General features: G+C 40.8%; 1 protein-coding gene across 17 annotated transcripts in view; it reads left to right on the top strand.

Moving 5' to 3' along the window:
• Positions 1 to 24116, top strand: part of LOC121959037 (calcium/calmodulin-dependent protein kinase type II subunit gamma-like) — a 51877-nt gene that overhangs the window by 8481 nt on the left and 19280 nt on the right. For 12 of the 17 annotated variants that reach the window (XM_088069788.1, XM_088069784.1, XM_088069792.1 and 9 more), the window contains exons 3-13: positions 7681 to 7740; positions 12604 to 12658; positions 12800 to 12865; positions 15055 to 15127; positions 16334 to 16436; positions 16915 to 16998; positions 17202 to 17296; positions 17971 to 18093; positions 18267 to 18350; positions 19984 to 20026; positions 21649 to 21711. In XM_088069788.1, coding sequence (XP_087925914.1) covers positions 7681 to 7740; positions 12604 to 12658; positions 12800 to 12865; positions 15055 to 15127; positions 16334 to 16436; positions 16915 to 16998; positions 17202 to 17296; positions 17971 to 18093; positions 18267 to 18350; positions 19984 to 20026; positions 21649 to 21711 — 849 coding nt within the window. The remainder of the gene's footprint in view (positions 1 to 7680; positions 7741 to 12603; positions 12659 to 12799; positions 12866 to 15054; positions 15128 to 16333; positions 16437 to 16914; positions 16999 to 17201; positions 17297 to 17970; positions 18094 to 18266; positions 18351 to 19983; positions 20027 to 21648; positions 21712 to 24116) is intronic. The other 5 variants (XM_088069786.1, XM_088069795.1, XM_088069781.1 and 2 more) reach the window with 1 other exon arrangement.

Raw genomic sequence — 24116 nt, 5'->3', positions numbered from 1 at the left:
AAGTATAAAGTTAAACAAAGCATTGTTATGGTACAGGTCATTTAAATATTGTTATAATTAAATAAATCAGAACCAATGGTGCTTTTATTTTGAAGGACTCGGCTTGTCTCAGGCGGGAAGTGTCAATGTTTTTGTAGACTTGAAGTTTCCGGTCAGCAGTTGGATGTTAACGTTATTAGAAAGGTTAAATGTGACTGCAATATGAGGAGTCATCCACTGCGAGCTTGAAACAAATTAACAGCTCCCCGCTTCATAGATTGCAAAGAAGTCGCACTGGTACTCTGTGTTCACAAAATATGACTAAATACTCATGATTGGAGCTCTGCAGATAGAAAAACACAGAGCCTTACCTGCTCACACTACCCCCGCAACTACTCATTAAGTTAGACTTAAATGTGATGGTTTATCTTCTGTAAGCTGGAAGCAAACTAACAGCTTTCCAGTTCAAATATTAAAAGTATTTGCAAGTTATTGTTGTGCTGTGTCTGACTTTTCATGTCCAAACCACGTCCAAATGACAACAGGAGTCCCTTTTTTTGGGTAGGAGCGGGGTTAGGGTCATTGTCTTGTGTACTATCCCCACGTTCAGTATCGCTTTCCAGCTCCTCTGTGTTTGCTTGTTTTGGTGCCGTGCGTTGTGTAGCCATGCAGATGGACGCAAAGTGTTATCAGGTGACGTCAGCGGAATAAACGATATAGCATAATATGATTTAGACACATTCAATAGACATATTTTTTATTGTCAGACGATATGCTCCGCATGTGCTGCGTTCACAGAATTGCAAAAACCTCATAATTCAGAGAGGGGACACAATAATACAAAGGGACACTCAGTTATTTCAAAGGAAAATATCAACAGCAATCTGATTTTTTTTCTAAGTCTAATTTTAATTTTTTTGTACTAAGCAGGAATTACGGTCGGGCTGAAATCGGCCCATGAACGAATAGTGTAACAGGGCTCACCTTTATTAAGCGTGTTCATAAAGCCTGCGTTTTATGAACATGAACAGGGTCTTGTAACTGTGGCTGTAAATGTAACATTACTAATTGCTGTGGTGATCTTGCAACGGGCCATCTTAGCGTCGCGTGCCTCGCAGTGGGTCTCACCGCAGAGCGCTGTTTGAGCTCTGGTGGGAGGGGCAGAAGGTATGTTGCTCATTATGTAGTGTGGGTTTTTTTGTTAAACGTAGTGGCACTTAGAACATTATATTGGCAGCTGAACTTCAGTATTTGAACAAATACTCAAATTTGACGAAGCACGTTCTTGTTTTTTATAACCATTTCTTTCACAGAAAAAATACTCTATGGTAATACATGTGTTATGTGTAACCTCTACCTCCTACAGTCATTACTCCCTATATCTGCCATTGGATTTTTAGAATACACTTTAAGGTTGAGCTGTTGAAGAAATTTAGGGTGAAGGTTAAATCAACATGTTTCTAAAATTCTTGCGAAAAACTTGAAATGAACTCCTCCTAGCAGCCACTGCCACAGCAGCTGTGTTGGACTAAAATTTCCCAACATGAACATGATGTCATGATGAACAATGAAGTAAAACAACCTCCACTCTTATTAACCGACAGTGTGATAAAAACCTGAGGGGTCAGCTGGTGGGATGTTTTTGGTGAGTAGTGGTAACTGTAATGGTAGTTGCATATGCATTGTGAGAGGCAGATAAAATGCCACTATTATTTAGAGATGCTTTCTCAATTTTAGTGTATCTTACTGCTGGTTACATGGGAAGCATGACAAAATTCTTTGTTGGCATTTAATATAGTTGTTTCTTAAATGTTTATTATGAAATGTTACAGCTTAAATACTGTCTAGACTTTGTCTCAAAGTTCAGTTATAGTTTCAGAACAGTATTGTGTTAAAGTATAAAATACCTGCTCCTCTTTTTCACTGTATCCAAATTACAAATGACCATTTCCTAAAATCTTTCTGCGTGTAAATATAAGAGTTGCACTGATACTCAGTATTTATGTCACACAGATTTTAAAAAATGCATCAGATATTGGCAAAAACAACATTATGAAGCTTCTGTGTTAATATCTGTATAACCACACTTGTGCGGTTAACTGTCATTTAAAAAAAAGTAGCAACTCATCACCTAATAAGGACAGCAGCAACATTACCAAAAGGCTGGGTATCGAACCGCTGTGCTTTTTGGACACCCCTGAAAACATGTTTTTAGCTTGGAAACATTCTTCGTACCGTCTACATATTCTTTGGTTAGATATTTCCTGAAAAGATATTTGCAGTTTTTCTCTTGACACAGTTCATATACTGTATAGCTGCTTTGTGTTCAGTCAAGACAATGAATTGAGAACTGAGAAATTACACTTTTTGTAATCAATAGAAAAAAACATTCATAAAAAAAGTTTATAATCCAAAATGTGTTTTAAAAAATCATTTTAAATTTTGAAACCAGATCATCATATGTAACAAGGCAGTCCTACGCTACACTAGCAAGTGAGTGAGTGCAGCTACCTCATTACAAAACAGCATAAACAGGTTTGTTTAATGGCTGTCGTAGGCAAAGGGATTACAAATGGTTTCTCACAACAGTTGAGTAGATATTAAAGGGATAGTTCAAATTTTTTTTGAAGTCGGGATGCATTAGGTGCTTATCTATAATCTGTATATAACATACAGTAGATGTCGGTTGACATGCCCCCAGTTTGGAGAAGCAGGCAGGAGTACTGCCACTGAAACTGAGCAATGTACTGCTGTGGACGGGGACACCAAAACATATTTCACCCACCTAAAAAAAATCAAGATCAGTTTAATTTTTTGTGTTTGGATGCTTTATTTAGAATATTTTCTTCCTTTATCTTGCCATCAGACAGCCCATTTCAACAGGGAACTAAAGCCATATTTTCTTTACAAAGCCACTGGTCTCCTTTGACAACAACAGTAATTTTACCTCACAGAACATGAGAGTTTCTGGTCTACTGCTGCCTAATTTCTGCTTCGATATGACAGTGATAGAAATAAAACACCTGTTTGTACATGCTAATTTGGGCATCTTTTGTAGGTGTGATACAATGGTGGGCACTAGTAGCCACTTGCGCTTATATTGACTTTTTGAGGTGGCTAAAATACATTTTGCTGCTGCCTGCATTTACAGCACTACATCTCTTAGCTTCCATGCTGGTTATCCTGCCTTCCTCTCCAAATTTTGGGCATCCTGGCTGCTATTTACTATATGTAACACACTAACTATTGATAAGCAGTATTACACTGCAATCAGTATATATTCTGTGCTGTGATATAGAGGCACAATTGTTAAAACACCTGTACTCGCCCCAAAAATACTGTCACATTGTCAATATTGAGGCACACTGTCAAAAAATGGTGTTTGATTTTGTTGGTTTTTCCGAATCTTAACACTAAAGATGTAAACTTGCCTGAAACAGACTGAACTGAATCCTCGAGCCTTCAATCAGATTGTAGCAGAGAGAGGGGCGTGTGTGTGTGTGTGTGTGTGCATGTGTTTGTGCGTGTGTGTTGGGCCCTCTCCATCCTCCTCAGCTGATGTAAGATGGCTGTGGGCCCGCCCCATGGCAAAGCAGATGGCCAATTAGAGAGCAGCAGGAAGTGCCAGTAATTACCCTCCAGCCCTCTCTTTCCTGTCTTCTTCTACCACACACTCTCACACCAACAAATAAGGAGATTGAATGAATTAGTGAGTGCTGCAGTGACACTGCACCAGGGTAGACGGCTACACACACACACACACACACACACACACACACACACACACACACACACACACACACAGGGGAGCTGTGATCCTCTTCTAGCAAATGGACGTTCCATGTAATCCTCCCTCCTTCTCTCTGTCTGTCTCTCCGTCCTGCGTCACTGGTGTAATTAGAAGGAGGTTCAGGTCTCTCCCTTATTCACTCGCTTTCTCTCAGATGAGGGAAATCTATACCTGCAGGGAGGTTAGTGGAAGGTAGATGTGCGGATGTAGCAACATGTTAGAGAGCTACAAAACTGCAGCTTTAAATTCAGTCCAAGTTAGCAACAAGTTAAGTCGGCCTGACACCAAATGACTTTTCACGCAATTTCACTGTTGCAGTCAAATTTCCAGTATTGGAATAAAATCATGAGTTTTAACTTCCATTTGATGTGCATTCCTGAAGGGCTGCGTATCACTGAAAAAAATTAAGATACCAGTACCAATGCCAGTACATTTAAAGCGGTACTGATAACAATGGAGTACTTAATTGGATACCCATTATATGAATGGAGTGGCGTGTATACCCTAAAATTTAAGTTAATAGCTTGGGTTTTTATTGCTTTAATCACTAGAGAGTGAGAGCGTTACAACACTTTGTTTTTTACTGTCCCCCAGGATTACTGCAACGGGTACATCGACACAACGCCTCTCTTTATCCTCTTAAAACAACCCAGCGAGCCACCAGCATTATTACATAGACATAGATGTTGGTGGCGCTGCTCTGCTGGCGACCCGGACTCGTGCTGCTGCTGTGGAGGCATGTTGTGCACAGCATACGAGTCCAAAACAAATTTCCCCATGGGGACAATAAAGTATATTGTATCGTATCGTATCGTATCGTATGTTTTGTTGAATTTAGGCTGTGATGACTGGTAACAAGGAAATTGAAGGTGCTGCTGAGTGTGAGCTTTGCACCAGGGAAGGTTGTGAGAGTCTGCCTAGCAGCACACATGTACAGTGACTGGGCTGACTTGGGCTAACTGTTAGCATCAAATGGCTTTTTACAGCTACACTCCTGTGATTTGTAGTGTAAGGTGATCATAAAACTCAGTTTGAACTGTCTCAAGTCAATATTTTTCAAGCCTTGACATTCTGATAAATTCAAACATGTTTAATTTTATCTAAGGTTTTTAGTCTTAGCTCATGCAAATGCTTAAGTTCAGGCTTTCTCAGTTGCACCACACGGGAAGCAGCAAACTGGGTACTGTGAAGAAACTAGTGGAATTGTATAGTGAACAAGAGTTGGTGTTTGAGTAGGGGTGTATCTGATCCACCAAACAGCAATTATTTTTGTAAGAAATCATAATTTTTGAAATGGTCCACCTCTAATTCCCATGGTCTCCTCCCACTGAAAGAGTGCAGCTAATCAATGGGGGCTGGGAGCAAGTTGAGGCCACAAACTCTCAAATGGAAAGTTTGTATGCAAATACAGAATGCAAACCTCAATGTTTTGTTTTCTTTTAAATGCATGAGTGTCCATTTGTATTATTCTGTGCCCCTTTCTAAATTCAGAGCTTTCTGCACGTCTGTAAATGCACCGCAGGCAGAGCTCTTGCTTTGCTTTTTTCCTCAGCAGCAGTTTGTTACTCGCAGGGTGGATAATTGATTAACCTCTGATCAGACCAAATACAATGATGAGAGGAGGTGCTGCGACTATATGCAAAGTTTTAGACCCAGCAGAATGAACGGTTAAGTTTCACTTTTAATGCACCTGATGTTCTGCTGCTCAGTCTGTGCCCAGAGTAAGCTCTGTACTCTGAGAGTGTGGTACAATGCATAACTAAACGGTTTATATATTTCAAAAGTGCTCATGATGACCAGTTAAGCTTTAAAAATAGAAAATCTTTTTGTGGCAGCAGATGTGTTAAACGTGGCAGGCCGGCACAAATAAATGAATGTGTTGGAAACCCTATTATTTTTATGGATCATACTGATGCCTAATTTACAAGAATACTGTGGACATATATCTGTTTCTATAGTTATGTGTTTTTGCAGACACGTGAGGAATTGATAGTCATATTTCTTAAAGGGAGTTTGGCATAAGATATATTCCAAAAGGAATAGGAAGGAGCAGGATTTCCAGTCTGCGAAAGTGTGACTAAAAACGTGTCTTAAGATGTGAGAGGGTGTCAGACTTTAGTCTTTCAAAACTCTTTTCAAAGTCTTTTAGTGTGTGGTAGGCATTAGAGAAAGTCAGGTGAAGGAGGATGCAGAGTTGCAGCAGAAAGTGACGCTGCTTTTTATTATAATGTGGTCCTATATTATGTCTGTACATACTGTATTGCAGTTGTAGAAGAACAGTTGGGAACGTCGATAGTTGATTGCTCAGCAGCAGCATGTGAATTTTATCTGAAGCTGTTGCTGCACCGGGGAAATGAATGCAAATCTTAGCGAGTGGTGTAATCGCTCTGGAGCTGTGGGGTTGAGTTGGCTTCACCATAGCCATAGTGCACACGCATTTACACTCTGAGACTCATCTTCACTACCTAAGTCACCTTTGACCTCAGCTGCACGGCTCCTAAAATGACTGGAGGGAGTAGGTTTGATAAGAGCCATGCGGCTGACACGTCGACATCTCAAACAAACATGTAGACACATACGGCTACAGGATTCAGTAAAATCCTCAAACAAGGATGTTGGATTTAGACAGAAGGTGTGTGTGTGTGTGTGTGTGTGTGTGTGTGTGTGTGTGTGTGTGTGTGTGTGTGTGTGTGTGTGTGTGTGTGTGTGTGTGTGTGTGTGTGTGTGTGTGTGTGTGTGTGTGTGAGAGAGAGAAAGAGACGGTGTGTAATCTTGCTGGTGTACATTCCCAGCAGAAATGCAAACACTCCTTCCATAACTAGGCTTCACAATAACCTCTCTGCACGCACACACACACACACACACACACACACACACACACACACACACACACACACACACACACACACACGCATACATACATAGGCGCTTGCAGGTGCAAACTTGTGCAGCCATTGCTTCACACAACCTCATTAATTTCCACGAACTGTATAATAACCTTAAATTACAAAAACAAAAAAAACCACTATGGTCAGTGGAGCTTTGCTTGAATGCACCTGAGGACTGTAACTTTTGAGAGGCAAATGCAGCCACTCGATTTGAACAACTGTTACTTGTAGGTTAGTGGCACGACCTAAATATTTGCCTTTGCAAACAGAAAACAAATCTCTATCTGTGACACAAATAACCTCATACCTTTTGAAATAGCTGCATGTTGACCGATGCTCCAGTTAATCATCATTACAAAGGAAACTGCACGCAGTTTAAGTTTAACACCATTTAGCAAGTATTAGCAAGCAACTTTTCAAGAGGTGTAGACCACAGACTTAATACTATGGTACAGATACTTTGAAGTCTTTATTTTGGACAGAAAGAAATCATCTGGACTTATGCCATACTTAGGATCATAGGTCACAGGCAGAACTTCTCCGGCTAAAATACATCGTAGGGAATGTTTCTAATAGCCTCAATTAAAAGCAAAAGTTACTACATGAGTGCTTCTCACTTGGTGCGTATGTGGCATTTGGTGACCCAGTGGTAAAGACCCATATCATATAACCACAATGTCCCTGTTTCAATTCAGGTGGGGAGTTTTGGTTTATGTCACACCCCAGCCTCTTTCATTTTTGCTGTCTGCATCTCTTCTGTCACGATTAAAAAAAGTGGCAAAAAATGTAAAAAAAGGAAAGAAAAATTCATAAATTTGCGCATAGCAGTGATGAACATTTAGTTGTCGTACTCATTCGCCTTTACTTTGTCACCACAAAGCACCACAAGTTAAAAGCTGAAACTTCATTGGAATTTACTTGAATTGTGCTGTTTAAACTGAACACCATTGTTTGACTTGGTAATAATGCACAAAAACTTGGCTGCTTTGTCATTTAACTAGTTTTTAACTCTTCTCTCCTCAGACCATCAGAAGCTTGAAAGGGAAGCTCGTATCTGCCGCCTGCTGAAGCACCCTAACATTGGTGAGTTTCGGTGCATGTGACCTAATGTGTGTTGTTGCTCATGCTCACAGGATAAGAATGTTTCTGTGGCCATATCTGGTCATGTAAATATAAACCATGAGATTGTATAGTTGACATTGATGACGTTCTTTAGTCTCATTTAATCACTGTTAGACAACCACCTTTTTATACATAAAAAATTCATACACATAGAAGCTTTGAAATTCATGAGCAGGGTATTTACTGATGTATTTTCTGCATAAAACAATAAACAAAAGTCTCCCCAGCTTGTGTTAACCACAGACCTTATTTCAGGCAGCTAACCAAAAACTCTTTCAAAAAACCCATTGACTTAGAGACGAGGCAACCAGGAATGCTGAAATGATGACTTATTTCCAGGTTTAAGGACTCATTCCTGGGGCACCATATAGTTTTGAAGTCTTAATGTTTTAGGATAATGCTATACTGATATTGGGTATCTGTTGTCAGTTTAGAAACCATAAAGATGTCTCTGTTGTACAGCAGAAGTGATGTCTGGCATCAGTTTGATTTATTGCTTTGCATTGATCTCAAGATGCGGGAACACTGTCTATGAAGACCACATCTATAATGCAGTATGACTGCATTCATCGTAAAATTGTAATGCGTTCATAATGCTTTATGCCTACACTCATTAACATGCATAATGCTTACTGATGCCCTATATCAACAGTCAGAAACATTTTGGGTGCGACTTATAATGATTTATAAGTGGCTAGTGTCTTATGCTTTTGACTAGTTATAAACTAGAGGTTGACTGATGGGGCTTGTAATGCTTTATAAATACCTATAATCACCTATACACACATCAACAATCAACTGTAGTAAGGGCTCATAGTGAGATGTAACAGCCCATGCAGCATCACGAGTTATCATTGTATGTGTTAAGTAAAAGAGGTGCATATTGATGCATTTATATTGTAATTAACTATGAATGCCTTCATAATGCATTATAGATGTGGTCTTCATAGAAAGTGTTACCCACGATGCTAACAGTGCAGGACTGCTAGCCACAGTTGTAATTTTGTCAGTCTTGTTCAAATCAGTTGTGCAGTTGTTGTGAGAACAGAGACAAAAAGACAAATGACATCACAAGTATTACCACAAGATAAGTAAAGTGAGTCAGAACGACAGGGGACTAAAGGGCTATCGTCCTCTTTCTGAGGACAGATCTCTGCTCTGCCTGCTGAGATGAGACGTTTTCTGTGCCGGACATGTTTGTGAAAAATGTCCTCTGCTGTCTTTACTTTGTGGTTTTATTACTGTGGACCGTTCTGATATCACAGCTCAGTAACAGTGTGTTAATTTTGGACGTTTGTATTGCAGTGACGATTAGAAAATGCAATGCATTGTGCTGCTCTAATTGAGATGTCTGGAGGAGATGGGAGTTAAAGGGCAGAAAGGAGGAATATGACAAAATCAATGACACCTTTCTCACCGCACTCCCTCTTATTTCTCTTTTCCTCATGTCCTAGTTTTCTGTCGGCCCCCCCCAGGCACACAATCGCCCCTCGCCTACTTCTCCTGTTCTCTTCCTCTCTCTGTATAGATTCTTCTCTCTCTCTCGTCCTTTCTCCTCTTTTTGACATATTTTGGCATCGTCTGCATTCAAACTTTGGACAAAAGAGGGCACAAAAAAAGAGACAGATGGAGAGACGAAAACAGGAGGAGTAGGAGACAGATGGAGGGAGAGCGAGAAGATGGGAGGAGGAGGAAAGAGCAGTCGCTCTTGTTTCTTGCTGCAGGGCCATCCTACTTCATCTTATTATACAACTGATATTCATTTTACATAACGATAACTGTGGCTCCTCGACACTAAACCTAAGCTGCATCTCAGAGCCATCCTCTTACGCCTGGATCCTGCTTTGCCATTCTGCTGCTGTTCTGTTATATTGACAGCAGGGCTGCGATGGTTACCGCATAACCGCAGTATCGTGGTGATGTGAGCTCATTACTGTAATCACCGCTTTATTTTTTCTATTTTCAACCAAGTGCTCACTTATCGCCATCAGTAATCAGAAAGCATTACTGGTAACAAGCACTTATATTTTATTTAATTTTCTTTCTTCTCTAAACAGAACATTTCCTCGCCTGGTGCCAAACCTCAGAATCACTGCCTTTATCTGCAGTTTGCTTTATACGTGATTCACATAGGTTTTGTTTTGTTTTGTTTTATTTTCCCGGTAGCCAATCAGAGCTTTGTACATTGAAAGAATGGGGAAGTCTTCCTTTTTTACCAGAGCCAGAAAAACTGGCATAAAATTACCGCCATGCAGTGTGCTTTAACTGTTTTATATCAAAGCAAATTGGCTTGATTTCTTTTAAAAAATGAGAAAAAGGAGAGAAAACAGAAATGACCCAAAATCAGCAACAAATTAGTAAAAAGTAAGAGAAAATTACCAGAAAAAATAAAAGAAATCAGGAAGAGACCCGAGAAAATTGCTTAAATATTATAATAATTCTGTTATCTAATTTGAAATATGTAACTGATAATTATTAATATAGTTTTCCCTAGCTTTTTTCTTTTTTCCCTAGACATTTACCCATTGCTTTTTAAAAATAATTTTCTAAATACAGTAATTTACTGTAATTTGTGGATTATTTCTTGCCAAGTTGCTCATGGCCTTTTTTCCCATATTTCGGAAAAAAATTGCACCAGTTTGCTCAGGGTTCAAAGGTTTGAATATATCAGACATCTGAAAGCAGTAGAAGCTCAATACGCACGAGTACTGCAGAGTCATTTGTCCCTGGAACAAAAGTCCAATAATTTCTGCATCATACTTAAAATATTTATGAAAAGATGAAAATATCAAAGCAATTACGTGACAGCGAAGACTTGTCTTTTCTTTGTTGGTAGTGGAGAACAGCAGAATGACTGTAGTAAACATTAACATGTGTGAACTTTTTCAAATATCATAAGAATGTCGATATTTTTGACAATGCTGCTTTTCAGGGAGACTTAAACATTAAAACACTGCAGCATTTTTTTGAAATTTTATTTACTTTTCCTCACCTGTGCTCTATCTCTGTGTCACTGCCCACCTTCTCTTGCTATCAAAATAAGGCAAATATGCCCCCCAAAATTATATGAACTAGAGGGGCACTTGTGGTGTGAAGACCTCTACCAAGGCCGAATTTCCTGTAGTAATTTTTATATTCGCCCTGTAATTAGGATCCACTCCAAAATTTAATGGGTTCTCTCTGTGCCCATGTTACACCCTTACACCAAGTTTCATAAAAAATGGGCCAGTAGGTTTTCAGTAATCCTACCGACAGGAGGACAAACCAAAAACATACCCTCCTTGGGGAAGGTAATAGCTAAAAAATATCCCAATAAATGTTTTCCTGCCCTTTTTCTGTCTGCGCATACATTTGAAATATTGCCAGGAGGACCGATGAAGGAAGACAGGGCTATAATAAGCAGCTTGTGACGAAGGTGTGCATGAAGTGACAAGCTGTTACTACAGCTTAAAAAACATTAAGTCTTAGACACAACACTTTAAAAAGGTTTGAAACACCTTTTCTTATGAAATATCACTCATGTCGTGCCAGATCACGAGCTACAATAATCGTTGCTCAGTGGTTGGCTACAGTGCGGGCATCCCAGACCTTAATACATTTGCAACATGAGGTGCGTGTAACATAAGAATTAGTTTTAAACTATCAGTATATATCCATATTTTAATAAAACTGAATTAACCATTAAAAATAAAAAGTAAAACACAGAAAATATGGCACGTGGGAATATGGCAAACACTGTCCAAACAGCAGAACGTTCACACGTCTTAGATGATTTGAAAACAATTTTAAAAAATAATAACAACAAATAAACAAATAAATCTTATTTCTGGTCAAGAGCATGTCAAACTCTTTGTACAGACTGTTTACATTTTTTTACGTGTTTTAGTGACAATATAAGCAGATTAAATTGACAAAACAAAAATTTTAACTTGGCAGTATTTTCTGAAACAAAAGACAGACTTTAAAGCAGCGCTAAAAGTCGATCTGACTTGACTGAGGAAGAAATTATGTTTACAGACGCAGACGTGTATTAGTTTGATTCATGTTACCTTCGGTTACTTTTTGTCATATTATTGTATGAAGTAATCAGTTAGTCACATAAATTTGCAAACTCGTCATTAGCTTTTGATGAGTCGACTTTATAGCTAACATAGTGCGGCGAATTCAGATACGGTGCAATATTATTCATGGTCAGAACAACAATACTAAAGAATAACTTTACGTGTGTGTTGAATGTTGTAACTTTATAACGTTGCTGTGCGCGTTAGTTGCCACTGAAAGATGGCTGGTCTTGCCTTCTTCTTCTTCTTCTATTGGTACTGCTTCTCTTTCTTCTTCTTCTGGTTAATGGCTGGTGGTATCTGGCGTTTAAGGTGCATTACCGCCCTCTGCTACTGGTGTATGGGTGGTTTAATTATATAATTTTATAATTTGATTATATAACGTTCTATCAACCAGCCCCACTTTGTACATTATTTGTGCGTTCTTGAATTACACCACATCCATTAATTTCAAAGCATGTGACTTTAACAACTGATTGTCATTATGTTCCAGATATCCGACACTATTTACTATCCTAATCATAGACTATGTGGGGTTTAATTTAATAGCAGTTAATTGCCAAACGACTGGATCTTCTGTCACTGCGGTCACATAGTTGACATTCATTCCTCGAGTGCTGCCTTCGTACATTTCGCTCTTTCAAATTTTTAATGTTTTCTCGTTGCCTCCGTTAATGCAGAGGTTCAACCGTCAGACAATGCAGCCATTCTGTATTTTTGTCTGTCTTTACACCTCTGTCTCACCACCTGCTCTCTCTTGCAGTGAGACTCCATGACAGCATTTCAGAGGAAGGCTTTCATTACCTAGTCTTTGACCTGTGAGTATATTCTGAACACACACACAGTGACATTTTATTCATGCGTGTGTCTGCGGTTTGTTTGTGTATGCCAACAGACTTCTCTCTCTCTCTCTCTGTTTCTTTCCTTCTTTTCTTCATTTCCTTCCCTCCCCCTCCCAGGGTGACAGGAGGAGAGCTTTTTGAAGACATTGTAGCCAGGGAGTACTACAGCGAGGCCGATGCCAGGTAAGCGCTTCGTATGGAGCAGCCCAGAACATTTACACATGTGCACAAGGCCACAAATAATGTAATCCCATTAAATATATGAATACTTACTTTCATGTGAGTGGGAAGACACAGCGGTGGATTTAATTGGTTTGCTTATATTCTTGTCAGCAGAAAGCATCCCCCCGTCAACAAGTGCAGATCTCCATCCTCCTTTTGTGTTGTAGTAGTATTGACACAATCACAGTCATTTAACATACAAAAGAGGTCCAAAAATCACAGTTTCTAGCTTCTTAAATGTAAATATATGTTGTTTATTTTGTGTTATTTTATTGTAAATCAATTATACTTGGACTTTGGGTTGTTTATCGAGCATTTTAAAGACGTCACCTTGGCTTCAGTGGAATTTTATTGTGTATTTTAGACTATTTTCTGTTGACACTGTGACATTTAAGCTCATCTCTTTCTTCGCTACTTCCTCCCTCTCCTTCTTTTTCCTGTGGCTATGTGCAGCTTACAAAGTCTGTTGTACAATTGGATTAGGGGGTCTTTGTCTGTTCATGCACACATGGGAGAGGGGGCCGCAAACCGAAGGCATACACACACACACACACACAAACCCATGTGGATTAAGCCTCTCTAGCTGAGCCCGACCTTTGACCCATTAACCTTTCCAGAGACGTGACATGAACATGAGCCTCAAATAGTGGCATCGCAGAGCCTGACACCACAGTGTGTAGGATGGTAATAAGGTGGTCGAGCGCTTTTTACAAGACCCACCACGAGCCAACACACTCACCAGGCTGGTGTGAAAACATGCTCACCAGCCAGAATAGAGAAAAAATGGTATTAGTAGCAGCTGAATTGACGCCCCCATTATTAAAATTGCTACTGGGATGGAAATTTATTGACTGTGTGGCGTAAGGCCTCCCACACGTGCTTCTTAGTATTGATTGTTTTAACCACAGTACCTGAATTATGTCTTTGAAAAATATTAGTGATTGTATTGTAAATTTTTATGCAACTTAAGTTTACCTTCAGTGGCATAGAACATAACAGTGATTTTTTCACATGCTTTTTGGCATGTCAAAATGGTTATTTTCATTATATATATATATATATATATATATATATATATATATATATATATATATATATATAAAATCAATATAATAATTTGCTCTCGAGTCTATAAATTGTTTGACAATTGCAAAACAAAAGCCCATAACAATCGCCAAAAGCTCACTGTAAAGTCAAAAATATTCAGTGTCCAGTCACATAAAATACTCACATTTAAGAAGCTGTGACAAGGCATTTTTTACTTGGGAAAATGATGTGAACAAATTAATTAATATCAAAATCGCAACTTTTTTGAGATCAAGTAAAGCTACATTCAAACTGTAGCATTTTAGATTTGTCTCTCAGTTGTTTGCAAGTGATCAGAGCAAATAAGTGTGTCCAGTCATCATCAACCTATCTGCTTTTGTTGCTGTGATAATAGGTAATCATCAGTATTTATGTAGCTACACGGGTGACGTGGCTTTGCGGTCTTGAAGGATGCGTGGGAAACCCTGGAATGATTAGAAAAGCTAAAGGTTGCTAATTTCGATGACGTGTCGAGATGGAGCTGTCATTACAGCTGCACTTGTCTCCATCTTTCAGGTGTTGGTTTTCTTCCGTGCAGACCTTCTTCTTCTTCTTCTTCTTCTTCTTCTTCTTCTTCTTCTTCTTCTTCTTCTTTTGGCATTTAACTGCAGACTGGAACACTTGTAGGCTGAATGCTGCTCCGCCACGTCTGGCAGAATTGCATCTGCTGTAGCTACGACACTGGAGAAAATCGATTTCTGTCTTATTATTAGATTTTTGGCATTGATTTGGTTCCGAAAGAATCGTTTCTCATGACATCCCTAATATATAAACAAGTTGTCTGAAGTTCATATTTCAGTCTGTCATCACATTACAGGCAGCATTTGTCAATGCAACCCTTTAACAGCCCTTTAAACATATAACAGCTCTAGTTTGATGTTATTATATGAATAAAGAACAAGAATGTCGTCAGATTTTTCTTCCCAATGAAATGCATCAGTTCTACAACCCATAAACAGTTGGAGTATATGTCATGTTGTGTTTTTGTAATGAAGGGCAGGGACTGACACTCTCTCTCTCTCTCTCTGTTTGTCCCCCTTTTCTCTCTCTCTTTCTCTCTGTAGTCATTGCATTAGTCAGATCTTGGAGAGTGTCAATCATATCCACCAGCATGATATTGTGCACAGAGACCTCAAGGTGAGTGGCTGCCCGTTGCCATGACAACCACACACTCACACACCTCTGCTCGTGGCCATGGCAACACACAGATGGCTCTCGGTTGCTCCATCTCTCTCTCTCTCTCTCTCTGTATCTCTGCATTTCTGCTTCTATCCATTTTTTCCCCCTGCGTCCGTCTCCCAGCCACTGTTTTTACCCTCTATCTGTTCTCAGATCTGTCAGCCTGTCTGTCCGTGACCAGACCTCTGTGTGTATGTGTGTGTGTACAGGCGTTGCATGTGTGTTCATGTCGAGCACACAGAGATGGTGAGTCACGATATCACATGGTGGGGTTTGTCTCTCACCTGTGGCAAGGAAAAGACAAGGACTCCACACAAGCACACACTTTATTCTGTTGTGAAGGGGGTCTATTATGAGCGAGGAGGAGGTGAAGGCATAGATGAACCTCGGGAGTTGCCAGGACAACCTGTGACATCACGCCCACCCGTGGAGCTGCGGCGAGGAGGGGCTTGAGTCGTCCCAAATTGCTGATAGGCCCAGATGCAAAGAGTAGAGGAAGACAGCATCTCCTCCTTAACCCAGTTTAAAGTGATGATGATAATTCTGGTAGGATAATAATATTTGTTGAATATTACCTTTTCAAGCACAGCAAGGTGTGGAAAAAAACAACCTCGTCTTAGACACGTGTGGGCGGCGTTTGCATGCATGTGTGTGCATCGGAGAATAACGCTGTTACCTCGAGCGCTGCCTGTCTGATTTGTTGCCCTTTTATCCTGAGTGGGCTTTTACTGCGGCCATTTATGTCCTACTGCCCAAACAACGGCCATTTAGAACGCCGCCACACACGCTGCCTCTCGCTGAGTACACTTTCCATTTAGCATGCAGTCTGCAGCGCTGCCTAAATGACTCCCGAGTGGTTTCCATGGCTACGAACCGGTGCCCATATAAGGCGTTGTGGAGATTCACAACCACTCATCCTCATCTCTCCCTCTCTCTCTTTCTCTACATCCTCCGTCTCTCCATCGCTTTCTCACACCTTTACCCCACCCCCACACGAACTGTGTCGAACACATGTAAATATTTCTGAGAAAGAGCTTCACTGAAGAGCGCCTGTCACTATCCGTCTCTCACTGTCTTGATCTCTTGTCGTACATTCTGCTTCACCATGTGTGTGTGTGTGTGTGTGTGTGTGTGTGTGTGTCTCTCTGTCTCTCTCTCTCTCAGCCTGAGAACCTGTTGTTGGCCAGTAAGATGAAGGGAGCTGCAGTGAAGCTGGCAGACTTTGGCCTTGCTATCGAAGTGCAAGGAGACCAGCAGGCTTGGTTTGGTAAGAAAATATAAACAGTGACACACACATATCAAATGCACCAGACCGTTAACCCGATCTGTTATTCTATCTGGGTGTTAGCACTCGATAGTTTATATGTTTAAGCACACGAGTCACTGCTGAACAGGCCCTCTTTCATACAGTAGGTGTGTATATCTACACATCCGCTTGCCCACTTGTGCACCAAAGAATATTTGTGCGAGCACTGCTTAAGAGGCTCACAGACACCGTCCAGTTCATGCTTAGGCCATTGTGTCTTGGCCAACGGCCCGAGCCAAGCATTTGGCTCACTCTCCAGTGAGGCCGAGATGATTAACGGGCATTTGCTTGTGACTCTACACCGTCATAATCTGGTCTTGCATCGGAGACCAACAGGTCAACTATCATCTGAACCATTCACATAGCTGCACAAGAATAGCTGTCATCAGAGTTTTAATAAAAGAAATCAGTTTAATAATTGTGCCCTTTGGTTTTGTAGGGTTTGCGGGCACTCCTGGATATCTGTCCCCTGAAGTCCTGAGGAAGGACCCCTACGGCAAGCCTGTGGACATTTGGGCTTGTGGTGAGTGTTGAGCTTCATTTTTGGACAATAAACATGTTGCAAACAGCTTGATACTTTGCAGTGGTGGGAAACAAACACCAAACTCTGGACATGTTTGTTTTTAGTCACATGAACCAGCCCTGAATGAAATATGAAAAGTAATTCAAGTAAAGTAACGTGATCTCTTTCTTAATTTGTTTCTCTCCCTCTTTGTATTCTGTCAGGTGTTATTCTGTATATCTTGTTAGTGGGATATCCTCCATTCTGGGATGAAGATCAACACAAACTCTATCAGCAGATCAAAGCCGGGGCATACGATGTAAGTGTGTGTGTGTGTGTGTGTGTGTGTGTGTGTGTGTGTGTGTGTGTGTGTGTGTGTGTGTGTGTGTGTGTGTGTGTGTGTGTGTGTGTGTGTGTGTGTGTGTGTGTGTGTGTGTGTGTGTGTGTGTGTGTGTGTGTGTGTGTGTAGGGTGCAGTGCAGGGGTTTGCTAAGCAGTTTTTGAATGTTTAATAGTGTCCAATTGAGAGCTGGTCCAAAGCTATTGATCCTATCAGGGCCTCCCTGACGCATTGCAGAGGGGTGGGTGGGTGTGTGTGTGTGTGTGTGTGTGTGAGAGAGAGAGAGAGAGACAGAGAATCAGAGGGGGGTATCCTCCTTTTTCAGTCTCTGTGGAAACTGCAATGTGACTTGATTATCTAGAGACTGGGAAAGTCTCAGGCAGCCTGTTTGAAGAGAATTTACGCTTCATAAAAAATGGTTGAAAGAACTAGAATAGAAGCATGTGTTCTGTTAATCCAAAAAGAAATTTAGCCATTTTATTCTCATATCAGCCAAATTTTGACAATAAACTTGAGACCTGATGCCCAAGTGTTTTGGATTAGCTAGAAACATAAAGACTTCTGACCAGTCCTCCAGGAAACATTTTATGTTTCTAAACTGCTTTCCGTCCTTCCTTTCACACTGTCGCACTTACTTTTTCCATTTTTCCCCAGTTCCCGTCCCCAGAGTGGGACACAGTGACTCCAGAGGCAAAGAACCTGATCAATCAGATGTTGACCATTAACCCAGCTAAGCGAATCACTGCCGAGCAGGCCCTCAAACACCCTTGGGTCTGCGTAAGTATTCACCAAAGCCACCTGAAAGAGTTATTGCAATGGTGCAAATAAGTGTGCACAAGTAAATCCAGACATAAAACACCCATCACTGTCTAAACAATATCATAGCATTAAAAAAAAGTCGACGTCTACATTAGTCATGAGTGTAATTCTTTGTTTTTGTCCTCCTGCAGCACCGTTCCACAGTGGCATCCATGATGCACAGACAGGAAACTGTCGAGTGTCTCCGCAAGTTCAACGCTCGCCGAAAACTCAAGGTACTCATTTCAAACTTTGTCACCTTTCTGTTTTCAGCAACGGATGTGCTATATGGTTTTGAGGCAGTGGCACTCCTTTGTAGAGTGTGAAATTCATGGCATTCCTGGAACTAAAGCCCACGTTGTGTAGACGGATGTTTCAGCGAAGGTGTCATGTGGTGTGGTGGTTAGCACTTTGGCCTCACAGCACAAGGGTCCCAGGTTTTATTTGCAAAGATGGATGACTTCCAGATGTCATCAGGAATCCCCTCAAAGCTTGCATTTAATGGCTGATCAGTTCTTTCGATCTGTTAGCCCTGGATTTAAAGGTCCAGTGTGTAGCATTTAGGGCCATCTATTGGCATAAATGCAATATAATATTCATCACTATGTTTTTATTGCTGCACACTCACAAAAAACAGAACTGTTGTGTTTTCATTACATTTGAATGAGCCGTTTATATCTACCAGTGGAGTAGAACCTCTTCCACAATGAAAAAATTCACTGTATCAAATAAGAAAACTACTTCAGATTAGGTTACATGTTAAACATTAAAGATTCGTTTTATTTTCATTTCGCTGAGTATTTGCATACACAGAATCAAAGAAATATCGCTTGTCACCAGCTCCTATCAGTGCATTAAAAAAGGTTGTAATAAATCTTCTAAAAACAACTATCAGTACAATAAAAGCAAACCGTATCAAATTCCAAAGATAAAAACTAAACGGACATATCAGACACACAGCTGAGCAGCTGAGCAACCAGATATTTAAAACACACAACTTTAGCAGCAAGATGCAACATACCATATTCAGTTTAATGTAACATTTTCAGCAAAACTGTAAACTTCATCCAACTTTAACAGGCTTCAGTGATGCTCTCCCCGAGACAATTCTGTACTATAACTTTTCTATGGAAGCCCAGAACAGGCAAAACAAACACTCAAAATTGGGCCATTATCATGTTTGCCACCGTCGCTCTTTTACGTGCTCAGCACACTTCTGCAGCCTCCCTGCTAGATGCCACTAAATCCAACACACTGGACCTTTAAATACAATTTGTACCATTTGAGATTTATTTTAGTCAAGTAAATGTCTTAAATTGCCTAAGATTTTCTTGCTACGTGATAGACAAGGTTTTCTTTCTTCTGATAAGTAAGTTATCGAAGAATACATTGCTTTGGTATGTTTGGTATGAGTGCAGACATTTTCGTATTGGCAGCGGCATTGAAACATTCAAACCATCTAGTTGGTGTAGTTTGCATTCACAGCCGTACATGCAAACTACTGGATCAAGGAGCAGCTGTTCTATTTTGACACATCATTTCAATTCATTTGCATAGAAGAATATGTAATAGGACTTGGAGATGTGAAGACTTAAAGTTAACGGTGCATCTCGCCAATAAGACGATACTTAAAAATTTTTTAATAATTAGATGCTGTTTGACAGAACAAACAGATTCGGCCTTGACTGTGGAAGAGAGCCGCGCAGTGATGAAGGCACGGCTGTTAAAAAGCAGAGAGATAAAAATATTACTGTCCCATTAGGAATGAATACAGAGCCACAAAGAAATCCTGTTAAATAAAACAAAAAAAACTCCTTGCACTCATTATACCTCCCTCACTTCTCTCTCCTCCTTCCTCTCCTCCTCCAGGGAGCCATTCTCACCACCATGCTGGTGTCCAGAAACTTCTCAGGTGGGTGTGCCCTTCGCCCTCACCCTCCCACGCAGCACATGCAGAGGGAGAGGCGGAAGGAGAGTGGATAGAGTCCTCTGCACCTCTTTTAACCCCCTTACCACACACACACTCACTCACTCACTCACTCACTCACTTACACACACACACACACACACACACACACACACACACAAACACTCACCCACTCATCCTCAAAATAACAATATGTCTTTGTGTGTGTGTGCACAATAGTTTACTTGCTAACAACATTAAAAAACTGATTTGAAACATGAAATTCCTTCTAGTCAAACACAGTGTATTGTTGATGACTGTTGTGCATCCTGATGTATGTCATTATATGTGGGCGTCAGTTACATTCTTGTTCATGCTAATGTATCTCTCCCTCTGTGTGTGTGTGTGTGTTTGTGTGTGTCTGTGTGTGTGTGTGAGAATGTGTCCCTCTTTCCTGCTGCCTGTGGAGCGTTTGCATGTTTGAGAGAGGGAAGACTTTTATGAGATTTTTATGTTGGGGGCAAGGTGACTGCTAAGATTCTGTGTTTTTTAACCTCAGCCTGCTGAGAGTGACTTGTTTCCGCTGAAGCTTTGTTCTCAGCCTCTGAGTAATTGGTCAGTCGATGGCTAATGATTTCAACCCTGGGCCTAGGAAACCACAGGGGTGCACATCTTTGCTTTAGCCCGTTTCTATCAAACCTTGTGGTTAGGGCTGCACGATATTGGGGAAAAAATGACATTGTGATTTTTTTTGTGATGTACAGAGATTTTTTTGCATATGACGTCGTACATCAGCACACTATTCAGATAGAGGGCACTCTAAATTCAAAGGTTTATGTGCGTTTGTGAGCAGGTGGAGCTCTCCATGAGTTCTTTTTTTCCTCAGCAGCAGTTTGTGACTTGTGGGGTGGATCTGTTGATCTGTTCACAGCAGATCTGATCAGACACAAACTTTTAGACCCAGCAGAATGAACGGCTCACTTTCCCTTTTAATACAAATGATGTTCTGCTTCTGTCTGTGCCTAGAGTGCATTTTGACATTGTGGCGCTAGAAATAACCGAACGCTCCTGTTCCTTGCTCATTTTCAGGTTCTTCTCATATCGAGTGTAGCCTCGCAGCTCCGAACTGTAGTTGGGAGACCTCTGGTTTCTTAATGCTAACTCAGTTAGCTTTAGCATGGCTCATAGCTGACAACTAGCTTTTGTGGTCCAGAGACATTGTGATAATGTTGCATTAAACAGATGCTTTATATTAACAGAGTTATACTGGAACCTGAGCATATGGAGACACTTTCAGCTGACTACTGTAACTTCCGAAAATCTGGCAGGCCGTGTCACACACACACATAACCTGTTTTAATGGGAAAGGCTTGAATGGTAACACTAGTCCTGGAATATGAGAACTTTCTTTTTGGTATAAAGCAGCAAAAATGTGTTAGTATGACGAGTGTCCTGCGATGTACATTGCATTATCAGCACTTGAACAACATATCGTGCAGCCCTACTTGTGATGTGTCTGGGCTGCAGCCAGCACACCCTGTAGCTTTCTAGGCCAACGGCTGAACAGGGTAAGATAGACCTGCCTAATTTGTATAGCCCCTCCCAACTGTAGCATTTCTGTCCAATAGTGGGCCGGCAGCATACCAACTCTGCTGCTGCCGCCTCCTCCACGGCCTCACTGGCTCAGGAAGGTACGTCCCAGAGACACGCCCATCCACTTCCTCTCCACACACAGCTTACCTCTTTATCTCATAACGCAGGGTGGGACCCCATTACCACCCCTCAAACTCCTGCATGCAGCCTTTGCCAGCATCCTCATCAACATTCACACACATATGCATGCAGTAATCACACATTATTATTGATTTAGGGTCTTCTTTTGTCTTTGCTTTAATGCAAAGATATCACATTTTAAGCACACAGTCATGCACATCACTTAATGGTAATCGATTCAACCTGCACCCCTAAGTGCTTTTTACATTTACACCTCACCACCACTCAGCCCCGACCTTATAACCCCCATTTCATCTCCCAAATTAGTTATGTCGTCACTTCTTGCAAGCTCCATCCTGACTTCCAGCTGACCCCCTACGCCCCTGTGCTCTCCCTGCGTCTGGGGCTGCGAGGACGGGCACAGGGCGGACCGGGGCAGGGGATGAGGAGGGGCATGTATTTCTGGGGCCGGGAACTGACACTGCAGGGGGCCGGCAAGAGCTGGGTTGGCGTGCTGCCATCGTCGAACCTGGGTCTGGTGTGGTGGGGAGGGGAAAGGCGGATGTTGAGGAGCTGGGAGGAGACTGAGACGGAGGATGGGAGTGCTGCCTTTGCTGCTGCTACCGAGGCCAACTGTTGAAACCATCACCGTTGTGCAGCCTTCCTGATAAATCCCTCGAGGTTAAAGGCATCCCAAGTCTCATCTCCCCCCTCCTGAGGTCTGTTTTAGTACTTTCAAAAAAGGAATCTCCGTGCCTCCTCGTAGGAATGCCACAAGCCAACGTGGCTGCAAACCTGCCACCACGTTTGTCACTGACATTTTCCATACCATATTCAGGGTTCCTGCAGATCCTTAAGAAGTCTTGAAAAGTTTTGAATTCCTTAATCTAAAAATTAGGTCTCATTTGGTATGAAAATGTTTAATGTCCATTTTCCAAAAGTCTTAAAAATGCTTTGAATAGCTTTTTTTTATGGCGTTGCATTGTAGATCTCAAAATAATTGATTTGAACATTTATTTATCTATTTTTATTTATTATTTTTATTAAAGTTAAAGTTTATAAAGTTTTTTCAATAATTTACTGAAACCTTCTTCTTCAAGATGGTTATTTAAACAGTGGAATAATCCTGTATGAAAGTCAGTAATAAAAACAACAATAAATACACTGGACCAAAAATGTAATGTTTTATGTTACAATAAAGGTTTAGGCAAAATTATTCTTAACTCTATGTAATTGTTTACATAGAGTTAAGAATAATTTTGTTGGTTCATGTTTCTTTTTTTTCAGTTTTGGTTATTGTAAAATTAGTCTTAAAAAGAATGAAATATAATTTGCCTGAAGCTCTAGGAACCCTGTTTATGGGATGGACTCCTTTTGTTTTGGAAGTACTAAAACGAGGCTCAGCTCTCATCCTGCCGGGTGGTGACGGGTTGGGAAGGTCGGCGATTCCGATGGTGGCTCCATGGATGAGTACTTTAGAAACAGGCAGTGTTGAGCAGAATGGATTTTCTGTCCCCTTTTTCAGAAGAGAAAATCTTCTCTGCTCTACAGTGTACATAAAACTCTATGTAGGTAACTAGGATCTATGTGTAGGAAGAATGAAAGGTAAAATGTGAAAGGCGAGATGACCTTAGTGGAGAAACTCCTGGAATGTGTGATTGGTGCGCTGAGATTCGGGGTGTTTGTGGTGGTTTGATTGTCAGCTAGAGCCCTCTGAATGCGGGCTTCCTCACAGAGCCTGGACCAAGTTGCCTGTTTTGTAAGTTTTCGCGAATCTCGTGTGTGACATCATCACTGCAGATTAGACTCCTCAGCTCTCCTCCTTTTTAATTAACTCTTTTTTTTTTTAAATGGCTTTTGGTCCTCTGATGATGTCACTTATCACTGCAAAAATCCTGGCTCTTTTGTTGTTTGTTTTAATTATTTATTTATTTATTGTTTTACTATAACAGCTTCCTTGCACATATCTGTAGAGTTTGGCTGAAGCAAGGCTTGGCAATTTGCTCATGATGTTTCCCCTTTTTAATGACATTAGAGCAAAATGTGTCAGAAGTGTGTTTGAAGCGTTTCTGTATGTTTCTAGAATGATGTTTGCCTTGCAGCCTTTCGCATGTGGGTGTCCTGTGTGGTTTATATCCTAGAAAACATTCTCGGGAGATACAACATTCAGATGCTCTCCAATCCGTCCTTCCCGTTCATCACAAAGCTGCTATAGATACAGTCGGTGTCTAGTTGTAGTTAGGGTGCGTGGTTGTCAGGGGAAAACAGATCTTTACCCCAGCCTGTAAATGCTGGCAATTTTTAATCCCACATAAAGAGCAGGGTTCCTACAGATCCTTTAAAAGTCTTAAAAAGTGTTGAATCCGTCAATCTAGAAATAAGG

This window comes from Plectropomus leopardus, chromosome 19, assembly GCF_026936395.1.
Source record: "Plectropomus leopardus strain MGB_pleo_1.0 chromosome 19, ASM2693639v1, whole genome shotgun sequence".
Lineage (NCBI taxonomy): Eukaryota > Metazoa > Chordata > Actinopteri > Perciformes > Serranidae > Plectropomus > Plectropomus leopardus.
Note: the sequence above shows the minus strand (reverse complement) of the source record. Positions and strands in the feature narration are given on the sequence as shown.